We start from the raw sequence: 25,966 nt of genomic DNA, 5'->3' as shown, positions 1-25,966 counted from the left end.
GGGAATTAGGGGACGTCCACCTACGCAAGGAAGTGATATATATATATATATATACATATATATATATATATATATATATATATATATATATATATATATATATATATATATATATATATATATATATAGATAGATAGATAGATAGATAGATAGATATATTGTACGTTCTATGAAAATACCAAGCTACTCCTAAAATAAGTAAAGAGTATCAACGTTACCCATAAATGAAAAAAAAATTCTTTCTGACTTCCCATTTTCTATGAATATTCATTTTAGTTGTGTCGGTTGATGTCAGATGGCGCCCTGAACTGCTTTAACAAGAGGGCCTGAAAAGAGGCAATGGGGTTGTTCTATCAAACAGAGATGTTCATTTACAAAATCTATTACGATTACTGCAGGACAGAACTAAATTCCAACAGACAGATTGTGATTGTGATACATTTCCCTTGATCATGAAATGTATATAGAAAACTAAAAGTCTCAAGAAATCTAAAAGCGAGCTGGTGTTATTGATGAAACATGCATACTTATATGTATCTGGCATCCGACAAGGCGTTAAGTACGGTCCGCCAAAGGTTCATACGGAAGATTATCCCATGAGACTTATACTCTGTGCGAAGGGCACTTAAAAGTCTAGCTAGATTATTACTCCTAGTGATATCACCGATAATCAATCATGAGTTTACAATAAAGAATCCTTTCCCATACATGAAATAAATGTATGAAATTGGATTTCAGTAGTTGCGCTATGGCCAGCTTTAACGTAATATTGTTTACAAATATGAAACTCGACGAAACAATGTGTTCAGAGATACAAACACAGTTCAGGCGCTGAGTGAATGAGTTTGAGGCAGGATTATATTCATGATTAAGTGATTTGTATCTTTTTCTTCAATGGCGTTGCATTTAGACAAACGGATGTTGTCATGATAAGTTCACAATTAAATCATCAACGTTGAACTAAGGCGTTTTTTTATGCCACGGACGAGCGTTTTGGGTGTGACCATCACATTCCAAACCCTTGTTTTATAGACGATATGTAGACGATACTTTGTATATTAGAACGAAGGGACGCGCAAAAAGGATATCTTTGGTTTGTATATATTAGCAAGACGAAGCGATGCCTCAGGAATCGCAGCAAATGAATGCCTTTCGATTGGTCTGTACGAACGAACTACCTAATCACCAAACTCCCGTTGTGAGCAATACGAGCTAACCAACGTCAGCAGCAAGTTCCTCTGTTCCGGTTTAGTCGCCCGCCAGACAGCGACGTGTTAGAACTGCCCTCCTTCCGTCCGGCAGGAAGAAGCCCATTTAAGCAACGATATCAACATTTGTATTCTTAGGTAAGTGTTATCAAGGCTTTGAGTAGAAGTATCTTGTTTTGAAATGTATATTTTAACGTTATAGTATTTGATCGTGAATCGTAGAATTTTAATTCTCGACTAGGAAATAGTTTTTTGAATTTGTCACGTTTTAATTGAATTTAGATAAAGTAGGTATGTTGTATATTTTTTCATTTGAAGTTAGGCGTTTATATGAATTTTTCAAACATTTTAGATTTCATACGTTACGGTATTTGATCATGAATCGTAGAATTTCAATTCTCTGCTAGGAAAGTTTCTTGAATTTGTCACGTTTTAATACGATTTAAAGTAGGTATGTTAGTCGTATCTTTTTCGATTATTCATTTGAAGTAAGGCTTTTATATGCATTTTTCAATAAACATTTTAGATATCATACTTTGAACGGAAGGTTATAATGAATGTTACATGCGTATTATTATTAGCGGGATGTGCTTTATAGTAGTTGGGTTGGAGTGGTGTCACTGAGAAGGGAACAGAAGCCCGTGAAACAATAGTGCTTTAGTGAATAAGGGACAAATAGAGACAGCCCAGGGGCAATGAGCTTCTGCAGTAGGATTATGGTGGGAAAGGAGCGGTTAATGACACTGGAGCCTTGTTGCTGATGGTGGGTGTCAGGTGAAGCGGAGGATTGTGGAAGGAAGTGCGTGGTTGTCGAGTCTTAACGTGCAGCTCCTGTAGGAGGAGGTGGGTGTGGCACGTATCGCGGGTCCTGGAGTGCCGTAGGCTTGACCGTTGGTCTCTTCTTGTTACAGATGCTGTTCGTGATGGGCGGAGGCGATGTCCCGCGCGAGTCCTGCCGAAGGTGGACGTCGGAGATGAGGCACCACTGTGAAAACTACCACGAAGAGGATACGTCAGGAGTCACGCTGGCACTTCGTCCTCCGTGTTGGAGGCGCCCCGAAGGGCGGCTAAAGTCTGCTGTCATATCAGAGACTTCAGGTAATAGTGGTACTCAGGTATGGGGTGGGAGGGTCAGGTCGTCGAAGTTGAGGGTATGTACTTCCGTGAGGCTGTACATCAACCTCTGGTGGTTTGGTTCGTCTTCCTGATGGTGGGGTGATCTCGAACCTGTGGGGATGGTGTATGGGGGGTTCCTCGTCAGGGCAGTAGTGGTCCCTGGTCTGGCCAAGTAGGGGGGCTTTTTGCACCGACGTGCTTCCTGGCTGCAGGACTGGGGTTTGTTGTAGCGGTAAGGAAGGTTGCAAAATCATTTGGTGCCTTGCCCGAGACCAAGAAGTATTCAATTACTCGTTTTGCAAGACTGGGGTAATGACCCCAGGGCCAATATTTTTCTTTTGATAAAAGTCCCGGCGTTGCTCAGGATCTTTCTAAAGCCTCCTGCAGCCCGAGGCTGCTCACCGCAAGTCTTGCTATGATTTCACTCTGAAGACTTTCCCGTTTCATATCTTGTCCTGAAACTCCTCTCGGACCACTCTGAAATACGCGGACTTCCATCAAGCTTTCAATATTTGAACATGCGATTGGTACACGTGCTTTTAGATGGATACGTGAGATTTGCTGGCATCTATCATCCAAAAATAGTACAGCTGGTATTTTTCTATTTCAATTTTGTTGGCCGGCGTATTATGGCGAAAAGACTCCTCGCTTCTTGTGTTTTCTTTTAGTCTCCCTTTATGACCAAATGTTGATTATAAAATGATAAAGTGAATGTCGAGGCGCATAAAATCGAGTGAATGACTCCGGTGGTTTTCAAATTTTTTCCTCGCTCTTTTCACAAGTAAGACTTGTAGAATTTGAAAATGAAATATATGCCGATGGAATAATTTCTTCTGGATACGAACATCTGCGTAAGGGTTGAAAAACGAGTTGACAAACTACCTAACCTAGTAAGAAATGCAAGATCCCGCGTCCCGACCTACACACACACACACACACGATCACCAAAGCACCCAGCCATCCTGACTGGTATATTAGGTCACACAGGAACCAAACTTCATAACGTTACGTCTCGGATCTCCCGGGCTTTATACTACCTGGTGGAATATCGGTTTATCACTTACTCCCTTTGTGTCCATAAACGAAGGACATTTCGCCATAAAGTCCAAGTCCAGTGTCATAAATCTCTTGAAATAGCCTGGACCTGGGAAATGTCAAGTAGGTTTTATCTCAGTCGAGTTGAACGAAAAAGCACAGCGCATTCCAGCAGGTAATGGAGTGAATAATTTGGAGGAGTAAAATTTCATGATTGACCTATTTCATTTTGGGGGGAGTCAAATGACAACTTTATATCGAATATTTTCAAACGTAAAAAGTAACTCGCATAGTGCTAAATTATCCTTCTATTTTTTCCTTCACATTATTGAAAATTTAAACTGTTGTAGTTGTCAGTATTACATTTGGTGGGGTGAAATAAAGGGTGGTTAGGATAGGTCTTTCGCAATATTCGTTATAGCTTCTCGTGTAAGTTCTCGAAATATCTTTTGAAAAGTGTGAAAAATGCACGATAGTTTGAGATGATCCTGTTCTAAAAGGTGATTCCTTGATGTCCAATGAAAAATAGGTGAAGGCATATGGACATGTCTTGTATCCCGAAACATGTCTTTTGAGACATTTTAAAGATGTGAAAAAAACGTATATGATAGTTTGATAATCCTGTTTTTGGAAGTTGTTTTTCATAAAATTGCGAGGAAGGTATATATGGAATGAATAGTCCTTTTGAAACGTACATGTATATTCTTACACTTTCATTTACACAGCAGAGAAGTTGATAATGTACAGTTAACAATCAACATAGGAGTACATCTCTCTCGGTGGACCTGATTAGTGTAGCTTCACACAGGCACCGCTCATACACAAACAGAACACTATCTCGTGAGTGTATATAGGCATGTGTACGTGTCAGTGTGTACGACTGTGTCTGTATGTGTTGCATATTTACACAAATGATAATAAATCATCCAATGACTTACCAAGACTAACATTAACCCGTTTACTGTTTAAGAAATTAAGCATAAGAATTCCCCATCGCTTCACACTAATGATATAGGAGAGCAGAATAATAATCGTACAAAGGAAAAAGAAAATGATAGAGTAAGGTTGGAGAGAGTTTAAAATGGTAATGGACTAAGTATAATGTTCGACAGGATGGCTAATCATTGATCATGAAGTTTGTGTTTTATGAACGATAATAAAGCCAAATTCTTTTTTTTTTTTTTTAAAGCCCTGCGAATATGTATCATTCTTACCGAAATAGATCATGGATTGCAATCTCGGAAAAATTAGTTTGTGGTAATCATGGTAATTAGTCTAGAAATAATTATAATCGGAATAGACGAGGATATAATTTCATTGCATGGTAATGAATGTATAAGTGGTTACTCAGTTACCACTCTGAATTGTAATAATAATGATAGAAAAAGAACTTTAAGTATTAATAATGTTGTGCTTTCATTTAAATGTTCACTTTCACGTCCCAAACGTCAGAAACGAACAATTGCCTCATCTGGAGACACTATACTACGTCATACATAAATTTAGTCGTGGGCCAATCATCCACGGTCAAATATCGCACAACATGCTTCATATGCCCAGTGACAACATTCCCCTCCCCCCCTCATATAGCACACGCATCCATTTATTTCCCATGCCCGCCTGGAGTCAGCTTTGATTAAGCTCAGGTCCCAATACCCACAAAACCTCCACTTCCCTCATTTCAACTCCTCGGTTTCCCTTGCTTCTTTCCTCCATTCGAGATTGTCTTCATTCTTGCATATACCCGATCAATTTCCAAAAGTCTCGGTCGGATCTTCTAATCACTCTTGCATCTACTCCGGTCTCGTACTCTAGTCATTCTTTCTGCGATCAGTCCGCGTATCATCACTTATCGTCTACGGGCGTTCCCTTCCCAAGAAGTGCTTCTTCTACCCTCCCTTTGCATCCACGGTCCAGGATTCGTCCATCATACATCTACCACTGCCGGGACTAGCATACCCTCAAACGCCAATTCTCCCAAACAGTCATTCTTGATACAATTTTATCATCCCTCGTGGTTCATGCACTAAGATGTTCATTCCCAAGTATCCAAAGCACTTTATCATTATTATAAATCAAAGACGAGAAAAAGAAATGAGGGATATGAAAACTGTAAAGAATATTATAACTAGGAAGTGCTCGCTTGACGCACTGAAGGTGGTACCATGACATTTGGTCACCAGTTGATTGCAGTAATGTTTTTACGCAAATTAGAATTTTTCAATTTTTCGACTGAGCAGTACTGAGATTAGAATAGCCTTTCGGGCAATGTATTATCTTTTGATAGTCCTCGCAGAGCAGCATCTATATAATTCATATAATGTACACAGGTAACGAGTGTACATGATTCAAGCAAAACCCTGTAGTGGGAGACAGAAAATTCTACCTTCTTACCCTATAGACTGCTGTGAAAATAAATCTAACTCCTATTGTGATTATAGTAAATTCAATGCTTACGCGATCTTTGCTAACAAATTTAAACTTCATTTTCATTCATACGTTTTGAGGCAACATGGCAAATGTTGAAGGATTTTTTTTTTGATATACAGGAAGATCTATGAATAGTAGACATGGCGCATTGTATAAGATTTACTACAGAATTTGCTTTAAACTAGATGCATTATTACATGGTTAGCCAGACTGAACCCAACGAAGAGTGTCACCGCAGGCTATATTTCACATAGGAAATTTTTATCCACCTTCAAGAAAGGAGGCTTTTGTCCACTTGCAAATATTAGGTTTTCCTCCACTTCAAAAACCACAGCCTTGAACCCTTGTATTTCGCTGGGGGTATTTATTGCGTCGTAACTACTGTAACTTTCTAATCTCCGGGACAGTTAAGGTCGTCTTTCGCTAATTGGGAATGGGCGGAGAGGAAGGCAAAGAGAAAGAAATGGGAAGATAACAGACGTGACGTAACAGGGATATAGATGAGAAAAGGATGGAGATACAGGTACAGATAGTTCAGTTGATATATAGATATAGATATGAAAGAGGGAGGGAGGGAGAGATATAGAGGTGGAAGATCTCGTCTAACAGCCCTCCCAGGCGCCTCTTTGTGCTGGTTGCAGCCCGGAGTTATTGTGGTTGGCCCAGCAGGACACGGTGTGAGAGAGTTGCCCTAGATGCATCCTCGAGAATCAATACACGCCGTGCTGTTGGCTACCATACTTGGCGATGGCAAGATTACTCGTTGGTTTAAGGTTATTCTCGACGTGTTCTCCGCAGGGCGTGAAGAGACGTTGCCAAAGTGATTTGGGGGTAAACTCGAGAATTATAGAAACGCGTTTGAAACCATCGACGCTCGTTTATCATCGTTTGCCACAGATGGCTATGTTGAACGAGAATATAGACCTACTTGTGGTTATCATAAGAGTAATATGCTTTTGCCGGAAGAATATCTAATTTCAGTACTATACTTTAGTCATTTTTAGCTTTGAATTCATTGTATTGGATAACTGATCCAAATTACCTTTAAACAAAATATATGTATAGGATCTATACAGCTTCTGTAGACTTACAATGTAGTGATAAGCAATAAGGACAAGAAATCGTGTCCGTAGCACGCTTGCGTTAACGCTATTGCGAAATCTATTCCGTTCAGATTGAAAAGGACAAGACTAACGAAATTATGATTATCGCTGCGAAAGTAATATACATATCCAAAAACAGACGACCGCGTTACCAGAGAAACAAAACTTGTGTTGTAAGTTGAGAATATAAATGTTCTGTGTACGTTGTCTTGCCACGCAACACAAAGGATTCAAATTCTATTCATCTTTTTCTTCAATGAAACAAAATAGTCGAATATTACGACGCAGGTCCGCGCAATATCCTCTGTAGGTAGAAATCACTCTAGGAGGGAAAAAATGAAAAAAGAAACCCAAGAAAGAGGGTTATACCCACAAACAAACCACTTAACCAACACGAAACAAGAATCTTCGGGAAGGGATTCTTAACTCCTACTTATAACAGAATCTGAGGGAAGTATATCATATCACGACCAATACACATTTCTCTGGAATTCCTTGAAGCAGCCCAAAGGTGAAGCGGGGAAAGTATTTTGCAACTCAATCGTCCATTGTACAACACGCGAACCAGTAGTAGTGATGAACAAATTATACAGATTTTTCTAATTTTCTTTGGTTTAGTAAGATACGTTGATTACATGGACGCGCACAATGTCGTAGACAATTATCTTTACGTGACTAGAATAATGATTTGCGTGATATTGGTTGTAGCACCTTGGTATAAAAACTAATCTTGACAGTGTTTTTTCTTTTCTTCTGGTCATTGAGCCACGCGTTGAGCCTAGAGCGGATGTTACCATCTTAGGTTACGAACCGTCACTTGAATTTTCATGTTTCGAGATCGTCTTGCGTGTTTGTCGTGGGGAGAGTTGTGTGTGTTCACACTGGCCTTGCCTACCGTGTGTAAATGATTGTATTTCACTGTGAAGCATACCTTCATCACCACACCTGGGCTGCTTCAAATAACCGTGTCAAAAGTATACAAAGTGTCTAACCTAAAGCTGCACATAGGCTGTTCTTTAAGTCGCCCAAAGGCTGATTGAATTCTGACGAACACTTCGAGTGTGAGGTAAAAACAGGCAGATGAACTTTCCGTTAACGCGTACCCCGAATGTCAACGTCAGAACAGGAATCGTGGTCTAGAAAAAACATCAGAAGGCGACCAACTAACAACAAGATACATCGTATATAAAAAATGAGGGGATTGTTTACACGTGAAAAAGACTACAAAGATGAGTAATGTTACGCGCAGCAGCGTAACACTGGTCAGCATTCAGGGCCTTTATTTTCTATTCTTTTTCTAAGCTTGAAGTCGCAAGCAAGCATGTCTGCATAGTGGCTATCGGCTGCTTAGGAGATATAATACGAGCAGTTACCAATCACCCATAGCAATGCAGGCTGGGCCGGCTGGGTGGTTTGTTTGGGGGAAGGGGCATTGGTGCTGAATGACTGACCAGAATCCTGGCTTCGGGATGTTAACACTGGCGATCTCTAGAAGCCATGTTGGGAACGGCGGGAGACTTGAAGACTCGTGATGGGAAAGAAGTGGGGGGGGTCGGAGAGGTTCTTGCATGCACGAGGGCCCCGTGTCCTAGGCTAAAGGGGCGATTTAACTTAGTCTCTCCTTAACTTCATTACTCTTTCTTCGGGTGAACCCATTGTCGAAACTTACATCGAACCGAAAAAACCCAGCCCACTTATCATCCTTTGAAGTTCATGAAGATTCATTACTTGCCTCTTGTATTTCAAAAAATTTTGGTATTGTGGTCTTAAGGTTTAGACGAATCTCTGCCACATGAACGGTATTTATAGCTAGTAACTCTATAGCCCAACACGGACAATGTCAGGCAACACAGTATGGTAGGGGTATCGCAAGAACCATTCGGACGCCACAGTTAGGGCTAGGATTTCCCGGGCACCAGAAACGCCACAAGGAACACCCAGTCACACTTACAAATAGGGAATGAGCATCGTGAGTATTCCTGGGAACACTCAGGTAACCACAAGTACCGCTGGAACACCAAAACGCCATAAGTGTTACAACGAACACTTGCTCACAACAAGGCGCTCCCCGTCTGAGAACAGTCGGGGATCACAACTACCTTTGGGAAGACCTAGACGACACTAGTACCGTGCGAAGGTCTTGAGCACCCGACGCACTGTGGTCCAATCCATTGTGGGTTGTTGGGCATATTCCTCTTCGTCCCTCTTGGCGCTTCTATTTTTCAAGCCTGCGAAAGACATACTAGGCTGTCACTACGTGATTCATAAGTTCAATTTTCTTTACGAGAGACCTGTAGACAATGCATCCCTCGATTTTACAGGCATGATCTTGCCATACATGCCGTATGTAGTCATCCAAAGAATCTTGCGATCATGGTCACTCGCTAACTGGTCCCACCGGTAGAGATGACTCCCATGACACTTAGGATCACTTGTAGACTCGTGCGGAAATCGATCGCTGATCCCGGATGGCAGATCACAGACACTTCCCACTGAAAGGGTCGATCACAGGTCCCATTCGTCACACCTCTCGCTCAGTAAGACCTGTAGTATGCTTGTTGCTATACTGACCCTGCACACACACGAGTCTCCTCACTCGCCGATCCCACATGTAGGCTGAGCTATTAGATCGCCATGGTGTCATCTCCCAGGTTGTTGCCGCTGCCACCTTCTTGAACATCACTGGCCAATGCCTCACATTTAGGGCCCCAAACAACATAGTCCCATGTGAAACACAACCGTGTGCCTCACATTCCCCCGAATGTGAGGTTATCAGCCAGCGAATGATCAGCTGAGCAGGGAAGTAGTTCATAATAACAGGTATATATGTATATATATATATATATATATATATATATATATATATATATATATAAGACTGGTACATAAGTCGATCATTACGTGCAAGAGTTCAACAGGAAACATGACACATTCGGTAGAAAGACAACTTGAAGGCAGCAGTTGGTAGATAACTGGTAGTTAATGTTGCTAAAAGACATGGAGTTGATTATATCGTATGGCTTATCATATCTTACAAAGGAAATGTCACCGAAAAGTGGGTTAGAGAGGAAAGTAATAAGAGACCATCATGATCTCCCATGACAACACAACACACAACAAAATATATGTCTACATATTCAATCTATACACAGAGTTTATACTGTTGGGTGACAACACCAACTGACTGGGCCGCTCGTCCAGAAGATAAGAACCAATAAGATCACAGAGTACGCTCGTACTGCGTTTGTGACTGGTTGGCCGAGGCGCAAGCACTTTCACAGATCCAATTCACTATGACGTCACATGTGTAAACAGGATGTGTGACGCCAGGCTGGATTGAATCAGATTTTGTCTTCTGCACGAACGGATCAATTTTATTAATTTACAATACTTCTTTAAGATACTTCAGGTTATTACAATGCTTCATTTCATTATATATATGCGAGAATATCAAAGGGAACTGTTGAAATTGACAGTAGAGTACCCCTTTTTCTTTACATGCATATTGAACAGTAGATTAAAAGGAAGATACCGTCTTTACATATACGTGATTCGGTGTGAAATTATACATTTAGTTGCATTTCTATACAGCCTGGTTACTGATCAATCAAACTGTTACAAATCAGTTTTCACTTGCAACGTTTTAGGAAAACTGTACTTCAGGGCGTTTGACGCTAGGTAGAAGGGAGGGTAGATAGGGTAGATGACAAGCTAAAAGGACAGAACACGACGAATACACTCGTCCCATTTTCTTTTCTTTCATACATGTCCGCCAATTTCTTGTAATAAGGGAGGTACAGTTCCTAATGTCTTCTATAAATGGCGGTAAAAGAAATTTTCGTTACATCCTAAAGCGGTTTCGACACGTAAAATTATAACAAGTGACTTTTAAGAAGTTCTTTGTTAACCGATGTAAGGTCAATATATTGCAATCTCTTGTAGTCAATCGTCACTATCTTCGCATGAAATCTTAATTTGATCGTAATACGTAAATATGCAGGATTAACTTAAAACTTTGTACTTTTACGGATGTGAAATGACGAATATTGTCGTATGTAATCATTCCTGATCAGCGAAAAACCACCCACATGAATTTGGTCGTCATCCTTTAACAAACTAGGCACTCCACTGATCATTCACATCTGTGTAGTGTTTCCCTCAGTTACTGTGAATGTCATTCAAACCCTGAATTTCCTTCGCGTTTGTCTTTCCTCTGCCACATTGGACGTATCTGTGCGTCACACCAAACAGGTGATTAGGAGGGGAAACGAGGAAACGTTGGGGGAGAAGGAGTGCTGGATGGGAGTGGCCATGAAGTGAAGCTTACTGGAAATAGGGAAAGCAAAAGGTGGCTGACTAGTTTACAGAGTAGCCTATGGTAGAGTACAGTGGGTTAACGTATGCAAGAATAAGGTAAGGGAGCGTGGTTTACCTCGGTAGGTGGTCATAGTATGGGAGCGTGGTTTACCTACGTAGGTGAGGACATTGCATGGAAGCATGGTTTACCTGTGCAGGTCAGGAGAGGGTATTGGAACGTGGTTTACCTGGGTAGGTGAAAACAATGTATGGGAGCGTGGTTTACCAGGGCAGGTGAGAAGGAAGCTTGGTTTCCTGAACGGACAAGTAAAGGAGTTACGGTCCACTGGGTTAAGTGATCCGTTGTCAAAAGCGAATGAACTCGAAAAGTTGAGGGAAGAAAATGTACGAGTAATTTTTTTTTCTCGGAAATGGCTAAGACTCTGGAAGGAGGATGTAATGGACAGGACTCAATCGTTAGTTCTACCGGGAAGTTGGGAGTGGATAATCAGGGAGGGTTTAATGGGCAGAAATCAATCGAGTCTGTTTTACTTTGAAGTTGGGAGTAGATTTTCGGGGCACTTTTGTTGATGTGTGTAGGAATCGCTAATAATCGCCTTCGGTAAGTGAGGTGGTCGAGGAGCGAGGAGCTTCCTGGGTCATAGGAAAGAGAGTAGAGACTTACTGTACAGACAGAGTTCGAGTGCAACACCCTGATGTACAGTTGGCCCAGTTCGTTCAGGCTTGCATTCCAGCAACGGTAAATATTACAACGTGACAATTACATTAGGCATTCTGTAAAAAACCGTCTATATTTAATCTGAGAATCAGATTTTGCGAATTCAGTCTTCAGTAACCACTTTGTCTTGTACAATCGGAATGTTTTATTGGTATATTTCCTCTATAAACCAAAGCACATTTTATACTCAAAAAGCTATGAAACCCTAAGGAACAATGCATCCTCCTATCTGCTATTTGGATTCCACAGTCAGGTATAGGAAGAAAAAAAAAAAGATTTCAAGATGTGTTTGCGCTTGTGCAAAGTTGAGTGCATAGACATATGTTTAAGCTACTCGCTTAGCACAGAGAGGGCGGCTGTGTCCCACCCTGGCATCCGCTTACTGAATTATCATAGAACACGCGAATTGATGAAGGGTTACAGGGCTATCATGCACCCTAAGAGACCTGCCCTGGTGGCCATACCTCTGCCATCCAAAGTAGATACAATGATAAGACTCTTATTGTAATCATTTATGAACATTTCTACAGTATGCATAATGTAAACAGGGTGTGAGAGGAGTGTCAGCAGTCTGCAGCCATCAACGCTTAGGTGGAATGGATCTATACAAGGTTAACATGTAGAGTCTTTTGAGCTTAAGATATAATATGTTCCAACATCATTTTCGTCCCAAAGGAGAGCGACAGATGAAAAATCATAAAGACTTTACCATTCTAGAACACCGAGAAGGATATAAACACGAAGCCCAGTATTAAACCACACTTGAACACTGTCTTGAAGAAGATTAAGATGATACAGTATCAGGAATACGAGGCATGCATTTGTGCGTTTAGAGTCAGCCTAAGAAAGGCAAATGAGACTAGAGTTAGGGGATGAGTGTGCTTACTGCCATGACGTGGGAGGCATTTTAGAAGCGAGGTTTCGTACTGAGGAGGACGGCCCGTCCGTCTCCTGAAGGAATCATTCTATGTAGAAACGTGTATCGTTCACTGATCAATTCGTGAACTGCCTTTCCCTCTTGTGGCAACTTGTCCTCCCGTCGAAAAAAAGGGGCTAACATGATGACACAAGGAGCATTATCAATTTGTCGTTGAAGGTAGAAGAGTCCTCTTTTTGAAGATTCACGAAGCAATTAGCACAACTCTGCCCCAACTTGTCAAAGGTTTAAGTTGAGAACATGCATGTGAAAAATGGTGAACGCTTGTCAAGAATGACCTAAGGTCTCTGTGAGGGAACCATACTACAATCTAGGTCCAGAGTGTGATGTCGAAAAGAAAAGTTCTAAGTACGAGGAAGAAGCTGTGAAAAGAAAATGATAGAATTCAACGAAGACTTTACCATGTAGCGTATCTTGCTTGTGAAGTACTGCATCAAGTAATGCTAATGGCATTTAGATGCATGAAAGAAAACGGAAAGCTGTAAGTTTGGAGAAGTTAAAACTGGAACTGAAATGTGCAAAGTGACCTGGAAACTACTGCGAAGGGCAGTGAATGGCAGCAAGGAGAAAACAAGAGGAACGCACTAATGCAAATGGGAAAAACCAGGAATGAAAATGACAAGATAATTCTAGTTCTTGAGGAAGGGATGTGGGAGAGGCTAAGGAGGTGGTGTGTCAACACATAACCAGAAAGGTGGATGGCGAGAAGTCCAGCTGATGCCTCTCATCCATACAATACCAGCAATATATATATATATATATATATATATATATATATATATATATATATATATAATTATATAATTATATAATATAATCCTTGCAGTGACGTTCTGAGGCTGTAAAGAAAAATACCAGCCATAATCCTTCGTTTAAATGTAAATCAGACGTTTACGAACTCTCACACAAACTTTGTAAGGAACGTTCCTGAAGTTAAAAAAGGACATTTAAAAGGACATCGACTGTAACTCTTCCTTGCAGTATATTCAAAGGAAATGTTTCGAGGGATTCATCTCCAATACTGCGGTAAACAAGAAATATTCCTTCGTAATTCTCCATCTTGTTAACACGTCGACTATATACTTGCGTTATCTTCGCAATAATTTTCCTTTAAGCCTCAATCGGCATAATGAACACTGAGAATATATACTGACAGTAATACTGATGCAGTTTTTTGTCGTGAGAATGGAGTTGCAAGAGCGATAACTACAAGTAACATTTTCCTGTAGAATCAAAACTTGTATAATAAAAAAAAAAATCATCTGGTACTCGAGATTGACATCAGCTGACCTCGTGACCCTCCTCCTTTCTGCCATATCTTGGCACTCGTTGGCAGCTAGAGTGCCATTCTGACACCTCTTATACACAAGAGTGATTGTCATATACACAAGTGTCGGAGAGCATATAGACACGGTGGTTATCAACAAACATTTAAAATCACATAGTCCTACTGTCAATATTTGAAGCAATCATTTTCTTTCATTCTACCATCAAGATTTAAAACCATAGCTATTTTTTTTCCCTTAATGTTGAACATGGTTCTTCAGTGAACTATTTCAACAGCGATTTAAAAAAAAGTTTTTCCACTGAATAGTTTCGAATATTCCACGAAGTGGGAAACTTAAAAGAACCCACATTCAGTTCAGAAAAAAATGTTTCTATGGGCTGCTGATCACATTTATAAAAACGAAAAAAATTGTCAGGTAGTTTAGGGAAAGTGTCCCCCCGACTCTCTGTTGTATCAAAGAAGGCAACGTCCACAGGCAACCTATAAGACGCACACACACACACACAAAAGACTTTTCTTAGTCACAGTATGAAGAAAAACGGACAGGGTGATCACTACACACATGACACGTAACGAGAAAACGACGAGAGGCGAAATGATTTTTCCTTTCGAGTCTCAAATTCGACTGTCTAATTTGGCGTGTGCTTATGATGCTCTAGATAACCATTGGTATAGTTCCTAAATGCGACATGATTCCTTGTGTTTGTGTGTACGAAGTCATGCCAGCGGCACAACTAAAGCATAGGTGTTCCTCAGGCTTCGAGTTCCGTGTTTCATGCTTGAGGTGAACGGTGTCTTGGCAGTCGCCGTGTCCACGACCCGCCAGACGACGCAGGGCATCAGCCTGGTCCTCTGAAATTAGCAACGCAATGTTGAGTGTGAACGGATCGTATTCCTTTCGCTTGGTATCTGAACATGGGTTGCTCTCGTCACTTCGTCTTTTATTCATTGTGTCAGACGTCTTGGGAGTTCATGTACAGCGACAATCACACTCCCGTTTTCTGCCTCTGCTGTAACCTCGCTAACCGTCCTGTTCGTTACACCTGCACTTGCCTTTATAGCTGGTTATTTCGCACTCTTCTCGTAGTAAACTGAGCACGGTTTAGTTGTCTTAACAAATACTCTGAAATGTGTTTTTGATCGTCATTATTAGAGTTGAATGTCATGGGCAACTCTGAATGTGTATTTGTCGTTGTCTTGGGGGGGAATTTCTGCCTTGCTTGGTCTATTGACTTCGCTGGTTTCCGTTTTTTTGTATATTTAGCCGCTCTCTGTAATGTCGTTCTTAAGTCACAAAAGTGAAATGATTTTTCTGTAAATTTTTTTATATAGGGAGATGGTTCTAGGGCGTGCTAGATTTTCCATTATGTCCTTCACAAAGCCGTTCTCCGTCAACACCCAGCTGATTTCGACTGTTTCAAAAGGTACTTTGTATATACCCCTAAGACCCTACCCTCCCTCCCCCTCATTATGAGTTGGCTGGCGGTCACACTGGCTGTCGGCACTACGCTGCTCTTAAATCTTGTACCTTATCCGCAAATGTTTCCCCTCATCATCAGCAGTCCAAGCGAACGTGGAGGGAGTGAGTGATAAACCTCACTGATGTGTGTGGCCATGGTGTCGTCCACAGCATACACACACACACAGCTAGGGGTGTAGCAGTAGTATCTGATGTAGCTGAAGTGTGCCAGCAATTTGCTCCGACACGTACGTCTTAATGTATATCGTAGTGGCGTCCTCCAGATCTCCCGGCAAACACGGGGAGGACTGCGCTTCTGTCTTAGGTGTAGGGAAGGTGTTTCCCAGCTGTCCCGTTACATACGGCGAGGAGGGGGGTGTGTGTGTGGCGTCTCGGCCCTTGGCCAAGGCGCACGTACGCCCCCAGCTGTCCTAGCACACGCGACGAAGGGTAGTAAGGGCGTAAGGGTGTCCCCTCACTAGCGTACGCTGTCCCCCGAGTCAGAATCGACCCTCATCACGCTACTGACGGGGAGAAGCCGATACCAGCCGATCAGAGACTGCTGGCTGTGCTCGATCTTGGCAAGGCTGATCTCGGCAACGCCGATGCCGATGTTATGCTCGAAACCTCTCTGGCGCTCCCACACCATGACGAGGAGGGAGCGCCCGAGAGCGTCGTGGGCGGCGTAGCGCAGCGTCTGGTCGTAGCGCGGCTCCTGGGAGTGTCGCGTCACACGGGTCTTGCGCTTCTGGAATCGGCGATCACCGTCCTTCAGGTAGGTCTTCACGTAAGTGTCTGTAAGGAGAAAGATGAGGAGGGATAAAGACGTAGAGTGAGTAGCTAGGTGGTGTTGACCGCGATACCCGGGACTAAAATGGTAGATAGAGGAGCAATAATGTTGTTAATGGGTCGTTAAAACTGATTACTGCCGTATGATCATCTTAAAAATAATGCAAATGAAAACATTAAGTCTGTCTGATAATGTGAAAAATACGAGTATATTTGATACACCTGCCGAGCAGTGTTTGGCTTCCTTTCCTCATAATTGAAGGTAGCTTGAGTAACTGTAAATATGGGGTGAATCCACATGAAAAAAAAAAAGCAACATCTTGCTCGAGTAGAAGTTGCAAAATAGATTTTTCTCTTTCGATAACTGGATCAAACATGACTGATCCATTTCATGGCAAAAATGAAATGGATCCGTCTGTATCCATTATAACTGCTGTATTTTGGCCTGAAGCAGTCACGTTCTGTCAGCAGTTCATCCTCCCCTAGGGGCACTTTTGTTTACCAACCTGGCTCCTGACCCGATGCGGCCGTGGGGAGTCCCCGGGCGTTGCTGACCTCGACCTCGAGTTGACCCTTGGTCAGTGTGAGCGCCAGGTGAATCTCCCCGAGCGTGAAGTCATCTGCAAAATGGACCGACCATTGCAGATTCTAAAGTGGTGGTGGTGGTGTTGAAGGTGGTGGTGTTGGTGGTGGTGGTGATAGAGAGAGGTGTGAAGTAAAGGGAATGGGGAATAATGACATAAAGACGGAGGATACGAGAGGCCACATGTATAGAGCAGGTTCAGAGCGACATAAATATGACTAAAGCAAGATAGACAGGGAGGGTAGGGCATAGATAGAGATAGAGACGATGCGAGAGCGGGTGTTGAGGTAATCTAGTCGTGTGTTTTAACTGTGAATCGACCATTTGAGACTGGAATTTCATATCGATGGATAGTTAAGGTATAAAGTTAAGGTGGAAAACATTTACAGTTTTGATATCTATAAGAACAAATTGTACATAGGAAATGACCTTGAAAGTCATTAGGTGAAATTTAAGAATATACTGTTTAGGAATTTATGGATTATATTGAGAATGAGATGGATGAAGACATAAAAATGACAAAATGAGGAGTCTTTTCTTTCAAGAACTGTTAGAGAAATGCTAAGTTCTAGAAAAGAGGAACGGGAAAATATATCAAGTATGACTACGCTGTTTATTCATAACTGTTTCACAAACATGACATGCCATAAGTTATATATATTGAAGAAGGATAGAAAAAATGAGTGCTATACGCAAGTGAATCAATATCAATTTTCCATAATCTAACAAACTGTTACTAAGAATCTAACATAGTCTATCTAGAACGGCAAAAAAAAAAAAGATACCACACTTGCGGAACCCCATTTGGGGGGAAAAAAACACAATGGGCAGAATCTACGAAAAATCCTGTAGACGAGGATGCATAAAGAGAGGGTGGGAGGAGAATGGGGGGTGTCTAGATAAAATAGGCTTCCTAATGTGTGTAGGATTGTGGGTTAGGGAGACTCCAAGCAACACTTTTGAGTTAGCTGAAGTGGAACTTTACCTTTCATTTCATTTGGGAGCTGTTTTTGAAGATGGGGCAATGTAACATTGGATCAATCTAAATGAAAGAATGGAGCACTTAAACTATAAATAAAACTATAACCTTTAGCAGTGCAGTGCTAAGTTTTAGTGAAAAAAAATGTATATATATACATAAGGTGCAATAAAAACGCAAATAGTTCCTATGAATACATTAATTGTGCCAGTTAGTATAAAAGGTGCTATATATAATTACTGCATAAAACACAATGTAAGACTTTATTAGCATTAAGGAAAAGTTTAGAATGTATAAAGTATTAAGCATATATCTACAGCTTCTACTCTTGTAAGCAACTAAAACCTGCAGGATTGACATCGTCTTAATGTAGAGTAAAAGTCAAAGATCTTAGTCTAACAGGAAACTACCCTCCTCACGTAGATTATATACAGCCATATTCCAGTCTTTATCCTCTACATAAGCTAAAGAGTTCATTTCAAACTTTTTTTTCTAAAAGAATCTACTGCATTAGCATAATGAGTAGATGAAAACAGCGAGGGGAAAATGGGGATACTAAATTTTGGACTCTGTCAGTAGGTAGCATCTCGTAAATTCCTACAATGCAGTGTTCCTCCTCCGTCTTTTCCTTTCTACCTACCTTTAACTAAACGCTAGCTCCTAACTACATCCTCGCCCCCCCATTCTCCCTACATACCATCTTCACCTTTTCCTTCTCTTCATACTATGACTACGACTATCTTGAAAGGAAGGTTCGATTGGCGTAGAATTCAAGCGGAATTGTAATGATGCAGAACAAAGAATGGTTTCATTTTATGATTTCACAGATGGTGGAGTACGTCCCTGTAAGCGAATTCTAAAATTTTACAACATAAAGATCAATGAATTAATGCTAAAGGGAAATCAGATTTTTCAATATCTCTACATGTCAGATAAGAGAGAAAATGGCTTTGAGTTTGTAAAAGAAAAAAAAGAATTAGCTCCATAGCCTAGCTTAGTCTTGAATCAATGGCACACATTCGTTCCCTATCGCTCTATAGATATTTCTTCTCGAGATGAAAGACACTTTTGAGGGGCAACTTTGCGTAACTGTCACTCGTTTCTGAAGGCAAAATCGCATTAGGAAGCGTGTGGTGATGATAAATGAAGGTATTAATGAACGCTGAAGTATGTTCAAGTTACGAGAAGTTTTAGCATTATGAGTCATTTTCGTTAAATCTTTATTCTAGAACTGGTAACATGCTGGTGACGAGAAGTCATAAAGTAAATTATATATATGCGTTTCTCTGCTAGGGAAAAATTGATAACTCGACATCCCTAAAGCCCTATGGGTGCAATATCAAAGTCTTCAGTATATATATACAATCATTTCGTCAGGAGGAACACTGCATCTTTGAAATGCTCGTGAACATTTGCTGCTGCTGTGCAAACCTTTCCCTCGTGCTGGGTACCATGCGCTTCTAAATATTCGCAACCATACCAAGCAAAATGAATCTTGAATACAAGTCCCATACTGAGGACGAAGCTATCGGCATAGCCTTAAAGCTATATTACAGGTTATGGCAGCTCAGCCGCAAATGAAAATCATACAAGCCTGAGGTTAGATAGAGAGGGGAAGGGAGGGAGGGAAGAGGAGGAAGCCACTGGCAGCGTGCCGAGGTTGGCTCAAAAACACCTACACACTACATCATGCTGAAGCACCGAGTAATGCTGCTGCGAAGCGAAGAACAAGGATTGTAGGGATGACTGGTTCATCTTGTATATGTATATGAGTTGAAGGACATTTGGTCGCACACAAACCTTGCAAGTCCTTCGAATTTATCTGATAGAGGCGTATGGATCATGAGGTGGAGGACTATGTACGCACTTGTAACTCGTTCTGAACATTTTATTCAAGATATCAGTTTTGTCATCTCTCAAAACTAGTTGTAAAGACACTGAATTTGTTGATCCTCGTTTGTTTAGAACTGCATTCCTGAATGAAAAAGTATATGGGAGTTAGGCAAACATACGTTCTTTTTAAGCTTTTATCAATAAATTCTAACGTTTGATATGATTAACGGGAAGTAATCATAAATTTTTGAAATGCCTCGTGGTTTACATCGCATAGAATTTGTGAAATGATTTCGTTTTCGTAATCAAAAACTTCGCAAGCATATCTCGTGCTTTAGTTACGTCTTTAAACTCCATCCTCCGGCACACTCCAGCAAGAACAAAGTCAAATTACTCATTCAAAAAACACAGGGAGAAAAAAGTCTTAAAAAAAAGAATGACAAGTTAATTATATTTACCTTTCTGACAGTATCCATGAGTTAACCAACAGATATTCTAGTAACAGGAGCTAACTACATACAGGTTCCTGAGATGGTGAGGGTTGTGGGGTGTGTGGAAGAGACAGGAGGAGATGTAGCAGACAGACAGAGAGAAAGGGGGAGGAAGGCATAGCACACAAACGCCCACCACTGACCTGTGAGGATGTCCCTATAGCCCCGAGGCACAACCTGACCTGGCCCGAGGTTGGCAGAGGTGTCGTCCCCGGTCACACTGCTCCACCAGGCGCAGGTGGAGGCGGCAGGGCAGAGCAGGAGGAGGAGAAAGGCAACAGAGGTAGGGAGGAAGGAGGGAGCGAGCGAGCGAGCGAGGGTGGATTATGGAGACGTAGGTTTGTTAGGATTTATAGGTGTTGGTGTAAGATCGAGTGGGAGGAAGGTTGGGGAATGAAATGGTTGTGTGGGAAGGGAGGGAGGGAGGGACATATCGGGAGTAAAGTAGGGGGCGTGGAGGTGTTTGAAGAAGGAAGATTACAGGAGTGTTGTTCGGGAGACGAGATCACGAATAGGGAGAGGTATGGAGAGGGACAGAGGGAGTAGGCGAACAGCAAACGATAGGAAGAGAGAAATGAAAAAATGACAGTAAAATAAAGATGAGAAAGGGAAAGTACGTAATAGTATAAGCGAGAAAGATGCGAGGAAATGAGTAAATGAGAGCGAGAGATGATTGCACAGTAGGATCAAAACAACCAGGGTAGCGTTAGAGTATGGATGTGTAGTTTTTTATTGATGGATTTTTTTTTTTGTTTAACGCCCACAGAAGGAGTAGTGGAGAAGGTACGGTGGTGAGACGTAGCGGGTGACACCATGAGGCAGGCAACACCATCAAGACATCATACGCACAGCCGGCGAGGGAGAGCCCATGTACGGAGAGAGAGAGAAAGAGAAGTATGAGAGAGAGAGCATAACATAACGTGCGGTGTGGTGGTCACAACTCTCATGATAGCCTTCTTCTAAAGAAAAAAAAAAAGACAAAAAAAATAATAGGTAATAAGTGGTCTAATAACGTAGATGGAGGGAGAAAGAGAGAGAACTGCTGGTTGGACTTCTAAACCATCACTACTTCACGTTGATAACGTTCACAGGCACTGTGGTGAGAGAAGGCTTTGTGGCCCGTTGTCCTAACTAAAGATCAGGTCTCGATGGGTTTCGATCCTGTCTGAGCAATGATGGATTTGTTCTCAAGCTCAGCAATACATTCGAATTAAAAGCGTAAACTACTAATCTGTATGCACTCGCTATGCCGTCTTCCTCGTTTACTAGAGGGCTCTGTATGTCAAAATGTATCAATTCGAGACACCAATTGAAGCTGACAAATGCATTCTATGTAGTGATCAGAGTGGTGTATGTGTGGTGGTGTGTGCGCGCGTGCCATACCATTATCAAGTGTGGCACATCAGTAGCGTATGTGTGCCCAGACTGACTGTATTGAAATGCATCACAAAGTGTGTGTGTAAAGAGGCGCCTAGTTGAATCCTGGTGCGAGTTCTTGTGTGTGACAACCCATTCTCTGGTGTGCCATTACTGACACAACCCTGGTGGGATAGTGTATGTGTGTGATGTGGTGGTGACGTGTGGGAAGGTGCTTGGTTCTACTCGTTTTGTAAAACGCTACTCTTCTGCTTCAGTTGTGTTGTTCTAAGGGCCTCTGGCTCACGTATTATGGTTATCACGTAAGCATTATCTTCATATAAGTGTTGTAAGTTTTAGCTATGACTACGATTGTTGGGATTATTCTGTAATTCATCCAATATATCGAATTTGTCATAAATACCACTAATTCTGGCACTCTTGGCGTACTAAAACTACATCGGACGATAGCCAAAACTGAAATTGATATTAAAGATAAAAGGTAAATGAATATTTGGATGTTCTCTACCACTACATGTGGACCATTTGAAGATACTGACCAAGATTTTGTATAAAGTTTGCTGGCTAGAACATTTCGCTGCAGCACATATCTATATATGATAGTCAGATGGCAGGGACGTTCGAGTGATACGGTTATACGGTTTATAATTACATATCTAAGATTATGCATTCTATTTTGTGATTCACAGCAAATACTCTGATCTTTAGTTAAGCAACGTGCGCAACATGAAGATGGTGTAATCCACTCCCGTCCGCACCATGCACGAACGGATGAGAAGTTGGCAAGAACTCTGAGGAAAAAGGAACAGATTTAGCTGCTAAGGTAAACTCGATTCGTTCGTGTGGTGTTAATTCGGAAATGTATATCAACTCTTGAATACAAATCGTGAAAATACTAATGAATTTCCCCATCCACAGGCAAGAAGGACTGATCATTGGAAAGCACATGGGAGGCGGCGCTAAATGGCCTTTTCCGAACGGAGGACACGAACGAACCCGCAATATGAAGCACATGATGAAGATAATTGCATCAACTGCTACACGTCAACACGAGATGGTTGTCAGCGGCTAGGAAGAAGAAACATTTTTAGTGGCATATTCTGAGGTCTAGATTTACTGCAACTTAGCGAACACGGTACAAGAAATGATCCAGATAAGCGTCAAGACTATATACACGTCAGTTTAGGGGAATTTACAAAGTAAAAATGATACTGTAAATTCAGATTAGGAGAAATACATTAGAAGACACATTAAACATCAACACACACATGATTCAGATATATGTACAAGAGAGGGAGAGGAAAGAGACCGCCGTAGAGCACTCTTTCAAGCTTGTTCCAACTGAGTGGCAGTTTAGAAAGTGTGGATAGGACTGAACCTTACAAGAAGCCTCGAAATCATTTTTCTTCTACCTTGTGATAAATCTGGGAATAGCACCGTAGACATTAAGGCCAAGGATCCACTCTTTTGGTTTAAATATATACAAACAGATTTTAGATACAGAGGTTCTCGAGCCATTTTTTTTTCCTTTGGGGTTTGACTCCATCGAGAGCGGGGTCAAAACTTGTATTTTTCTGATGCCAAAGTCTACATAAGCAGCAGATCTCCCGTGTTAATATATATTTTATAATCGTTATTTGCTCTGCTGGGTTCATAAACCTTAGTTACATACTTTCCTTTTTCTGGTTGTATTTACTACTCAGTCGTAGGTACGCTCGTTTGTTCTTGGGTTGGGTCACGATAACTTTGCAAGAAATTTGAATGGACTATCCCATATCAAAGGCTAAGAACCTCTCTTCTTATGTACAGTGTGGGGTCAAACATTTGGAAATGACATGGTTTGCAACCGTCTTGCAGAACACAAGCTTTGCAGCTGCACTATAGTGACTGGCAAGCTTCCCTCGTGTGCTAACAGTCAGTCGATGAAGAGATATTGTAAAACGGGGATATTGTCTAGCAAATTTTTGGAGTTGCCTCCAAATTCATGAATTTATGTGGGTCTTTCACACCTACAAGTAATGTACAGTGTAGAAATTCTCACCGTTGATAACGCCCTGTATATGGATTAGGTGGATGTTAAGTACATATACATGTTATAACAAACTGGCTTCGATAACATACTCCACATATGAATGATAACGCTTCTTCGTTACGTTTATTATGTCTTATCGTTGCTTTGGCATATGTTTCTACAGTTGACGTCCTAATCATTTTCCATTTGAGACTTTGGTTTGATCTACCAATTAACGCCGGTCAATTCATGCCCAACTTATTTTGTTTTTGGTACATCAGATTTCATTTGTTACAAATCATCTCTTATCAACCTCATCAGATTGGTTTAGAACAATTTTCATGACGTAATGGTAACCTGAAGTTATCCTCCTCTTTCAACAAGATTCGTCTTAATGTTTGGTATGCTTTTACCTAATCAAGCGTAATTTGTTTAATTCGCAACAATTGCATGTGTAGATTAGGCTATATGCTTGAGCGCGTAATTCATATAGGGATATTGCGCTTTTAGAACTTTTGTATATTTAAACTTGATTTTCAAGAATTCACTTAATCAGCTTGTCACACAAAGCGTCTCGGGTACATCATTAAATGCTGAAATTGTCGTTCCGTTTTTCCTCTTTAACCACCAGAAGTAAATCATTTGTATTTTGAACGAATTTATTTCCTTTTTTACCAGGCTGCTGATTTGGGACTGCCAACTCTAGTTCATTGAAGTCTATTCCCAAGGAAGGTGTAGGTATGCACCTGATCCATCTGATGTGAACGCATATGAGGAGGCTGACAGATGAATCGAATACCTTTCTTGACTAGTTTCTGTATTCAGGGAATGAGGTAAGTACACACAAGTACTTTTGTCTGCTGAGCTAAACCGACCAAGCTGGCATTGAAGAGCACCGTATCAAATTAATCCCCTTTATCTAATCGCATGAAGCATATACTAAGCAAAATAGTAATACTGTATTACTTGTGTCTTCCAGGGCGAATCTTCATCTATTGTGGACACGAGTTACAGGAGATTCTGGGATTTGATTGTCTTCTGAGGAATCACCAGTTGCCGCTCATCGGGTCTGTGCAGGTTAACCCTGCCCCAGCCGATGCCTTACCCACGTACGTAGGTGGAAGATGGGAACTTCCTCCACCAGGTTACCTCTGGCAGTCTCAACCTCGCAAGTCAACCATGTGGGTGGGTGAGTTGGTAGTCACACTCGCACACGCTATACACACACAAACGAAAACACACATTTGCACATACATATACATTCCTTACACACACACACTTCCATGCTCCCACACCAGCCAACTGCAGCGGGAGGCTGGCGTTAAGCGACGTCCCAATATACCCAGCTTCTCACCTCCATGTTCTCACGTCTTCGTCAGGCCGGCCATTGCTGGGTGTTCCTAGGGGGTTGGGGAGAGAAGAGAGGAGCCTTTTAGTGTTAGACAATGGAAATGCGTCACTCCTCGAGGTGCGAGGGGCAACGCCTCCAGTAAAGTCTTTAAAACACACACACACAATGGTCGGGAGTAAAGGTGGTACATTATCCAGCTGGACTTCTGGTTCAGATGCGAATAGTATCTGATACTGAGGCATAGGGAAGGTTTTAATCCACACTCGTAAACCTAAAGTAACCGTAAGTGATTAATATAAGATTAAGCACATAGCTATTCACTATGAACGTAATATTTAACTCGATGAGGGTTAGATTTAGAAGCAAAATGAATACTAATGTACATGAAAAGTACATTTATGATTACTATTGGTGTCAGGGCTGAGAATTCTCCCATCTATATACCATCCAGAATATCATATCTACCCTTCTATTGATCGATCTACAAAATATCCTCTGACCTTTTTTACTAACTCTTGTCTTATCTATCGACAGGTGACGTTTATCTTGACCAGTGGCACAGATCGGGATGTTGCAGGTCCAACCACTACCCTACTAAGTTGCTGCTTGGTAAACCCAACGAAGTACAACTGAGACCGACCTCGCCCTGCTGTATGTGCGTGTGGGGGAACGCGCATGAAGAGGGTCTTCGAGCAAGCACACCAGCTAATGAGATCGACTGCAGAACGGATGACAATGACCCTGACTTTGTGGATGGGGTTATATTAATCAGAAGCGATGAAAACTACAATAAAGTGTATTCAAAAATGAATTATTTTTCCATTTTGAACCTTTATCTTATTGAATATGTATTGTTTGCTTTTTAATAAAATTCTGCAGTTATATTCATGTCTTTATCTTGGAATGATCATAATCCACGAGGCAATGAGAACTGCGAGTCA

At 41.4% G+C, this 25,966-nt stretch overlaps 1 protein-coding gene and 1 long non-coding RNA gene across 16 annotated transcripts in view; one reads left to right on the top strand and one right to left on the bottom strand.

The window, feature by feature from the left end:
• Positions 1 to 1,193: 1,193 nt before the first annotated feature.
• LOC139755649 (uncharacterized) lies at positions 1,194 to 25,796 on the top strand. 7 transcript variants are annotated; one of them, XR_011714146.1, is made up of 7 exons: positions 1,194 to 1,346; positions 2,120 to 2,306; positions 21,053 to 21,156; positions 22,353 to 22,486; positions 22,582 to 22,798; positions 24,353 to 24,863; positions 25,560 to 25,796. It is a non-coding gene; the product is annotated as an uncharacterized lncRNA (long non-coding RNA). The 7 variants fall into 7 exon arrangements; XR_011714145.1 differs by having other exon boundaries at positions 22,582 to 22,839; XR_011714141.1 differs by having other exon boundaries at positions 22,582 to 24,507; positions 24,654 to 24,863.
• The window catches only part of Fife (regulating synaptic membrane exocytosis protein fife), a 434,397-nt gene continuing 412,475 nt past the window's right edge, over positions 4,045 to 25,966 (bottom strand). For 3 of the 9 annotated variants that reach the window (XM_071674263.1, XM_071674265.1, XM_071674264.1), the window contains 4 exons: positions 25,029 to 25,074; positions 20,430 to 20,506; positions 16,907 to 17,020; positions 4,045 to 16,406 (listed from right to left, as the gene is read on the bottom strand). In XM_071674263.1, coding sequence (XP_071530364.1) covers positions 16,090 to 16,406; positions 16,907 to 17,020; positions 20,430 to 20,506; positions 25,029 to 25,074 — 554 coding nt within the window. In that variant the 3' untranslated portion in view covers positions 4,045 to 16,089. The other 6 variants (XR_011714138.1, XR_011714139.1, XM_071674269.1 and 3 more) reach the window with 4 other exon arrangements.

The sequence above is a fragment of the Panulirus ornatus genome, chromosome 19 (assembly GCF_036320965.1).
Source record: "Panulirus ornatus isolate Po-2019 chromosome 19, ASM3632096v1, whole genome shotgun sequence".
Classification (NCBI taxonomy): Eukaryota; Metazoa; Arthropoda; class Malacostraca; order Decapoda; family Palinuridae; genus Panulirus; species Panulirus ornatus.
This window is presented reverse-complemented; position numbering and strand designations above follow the sequence as displayed.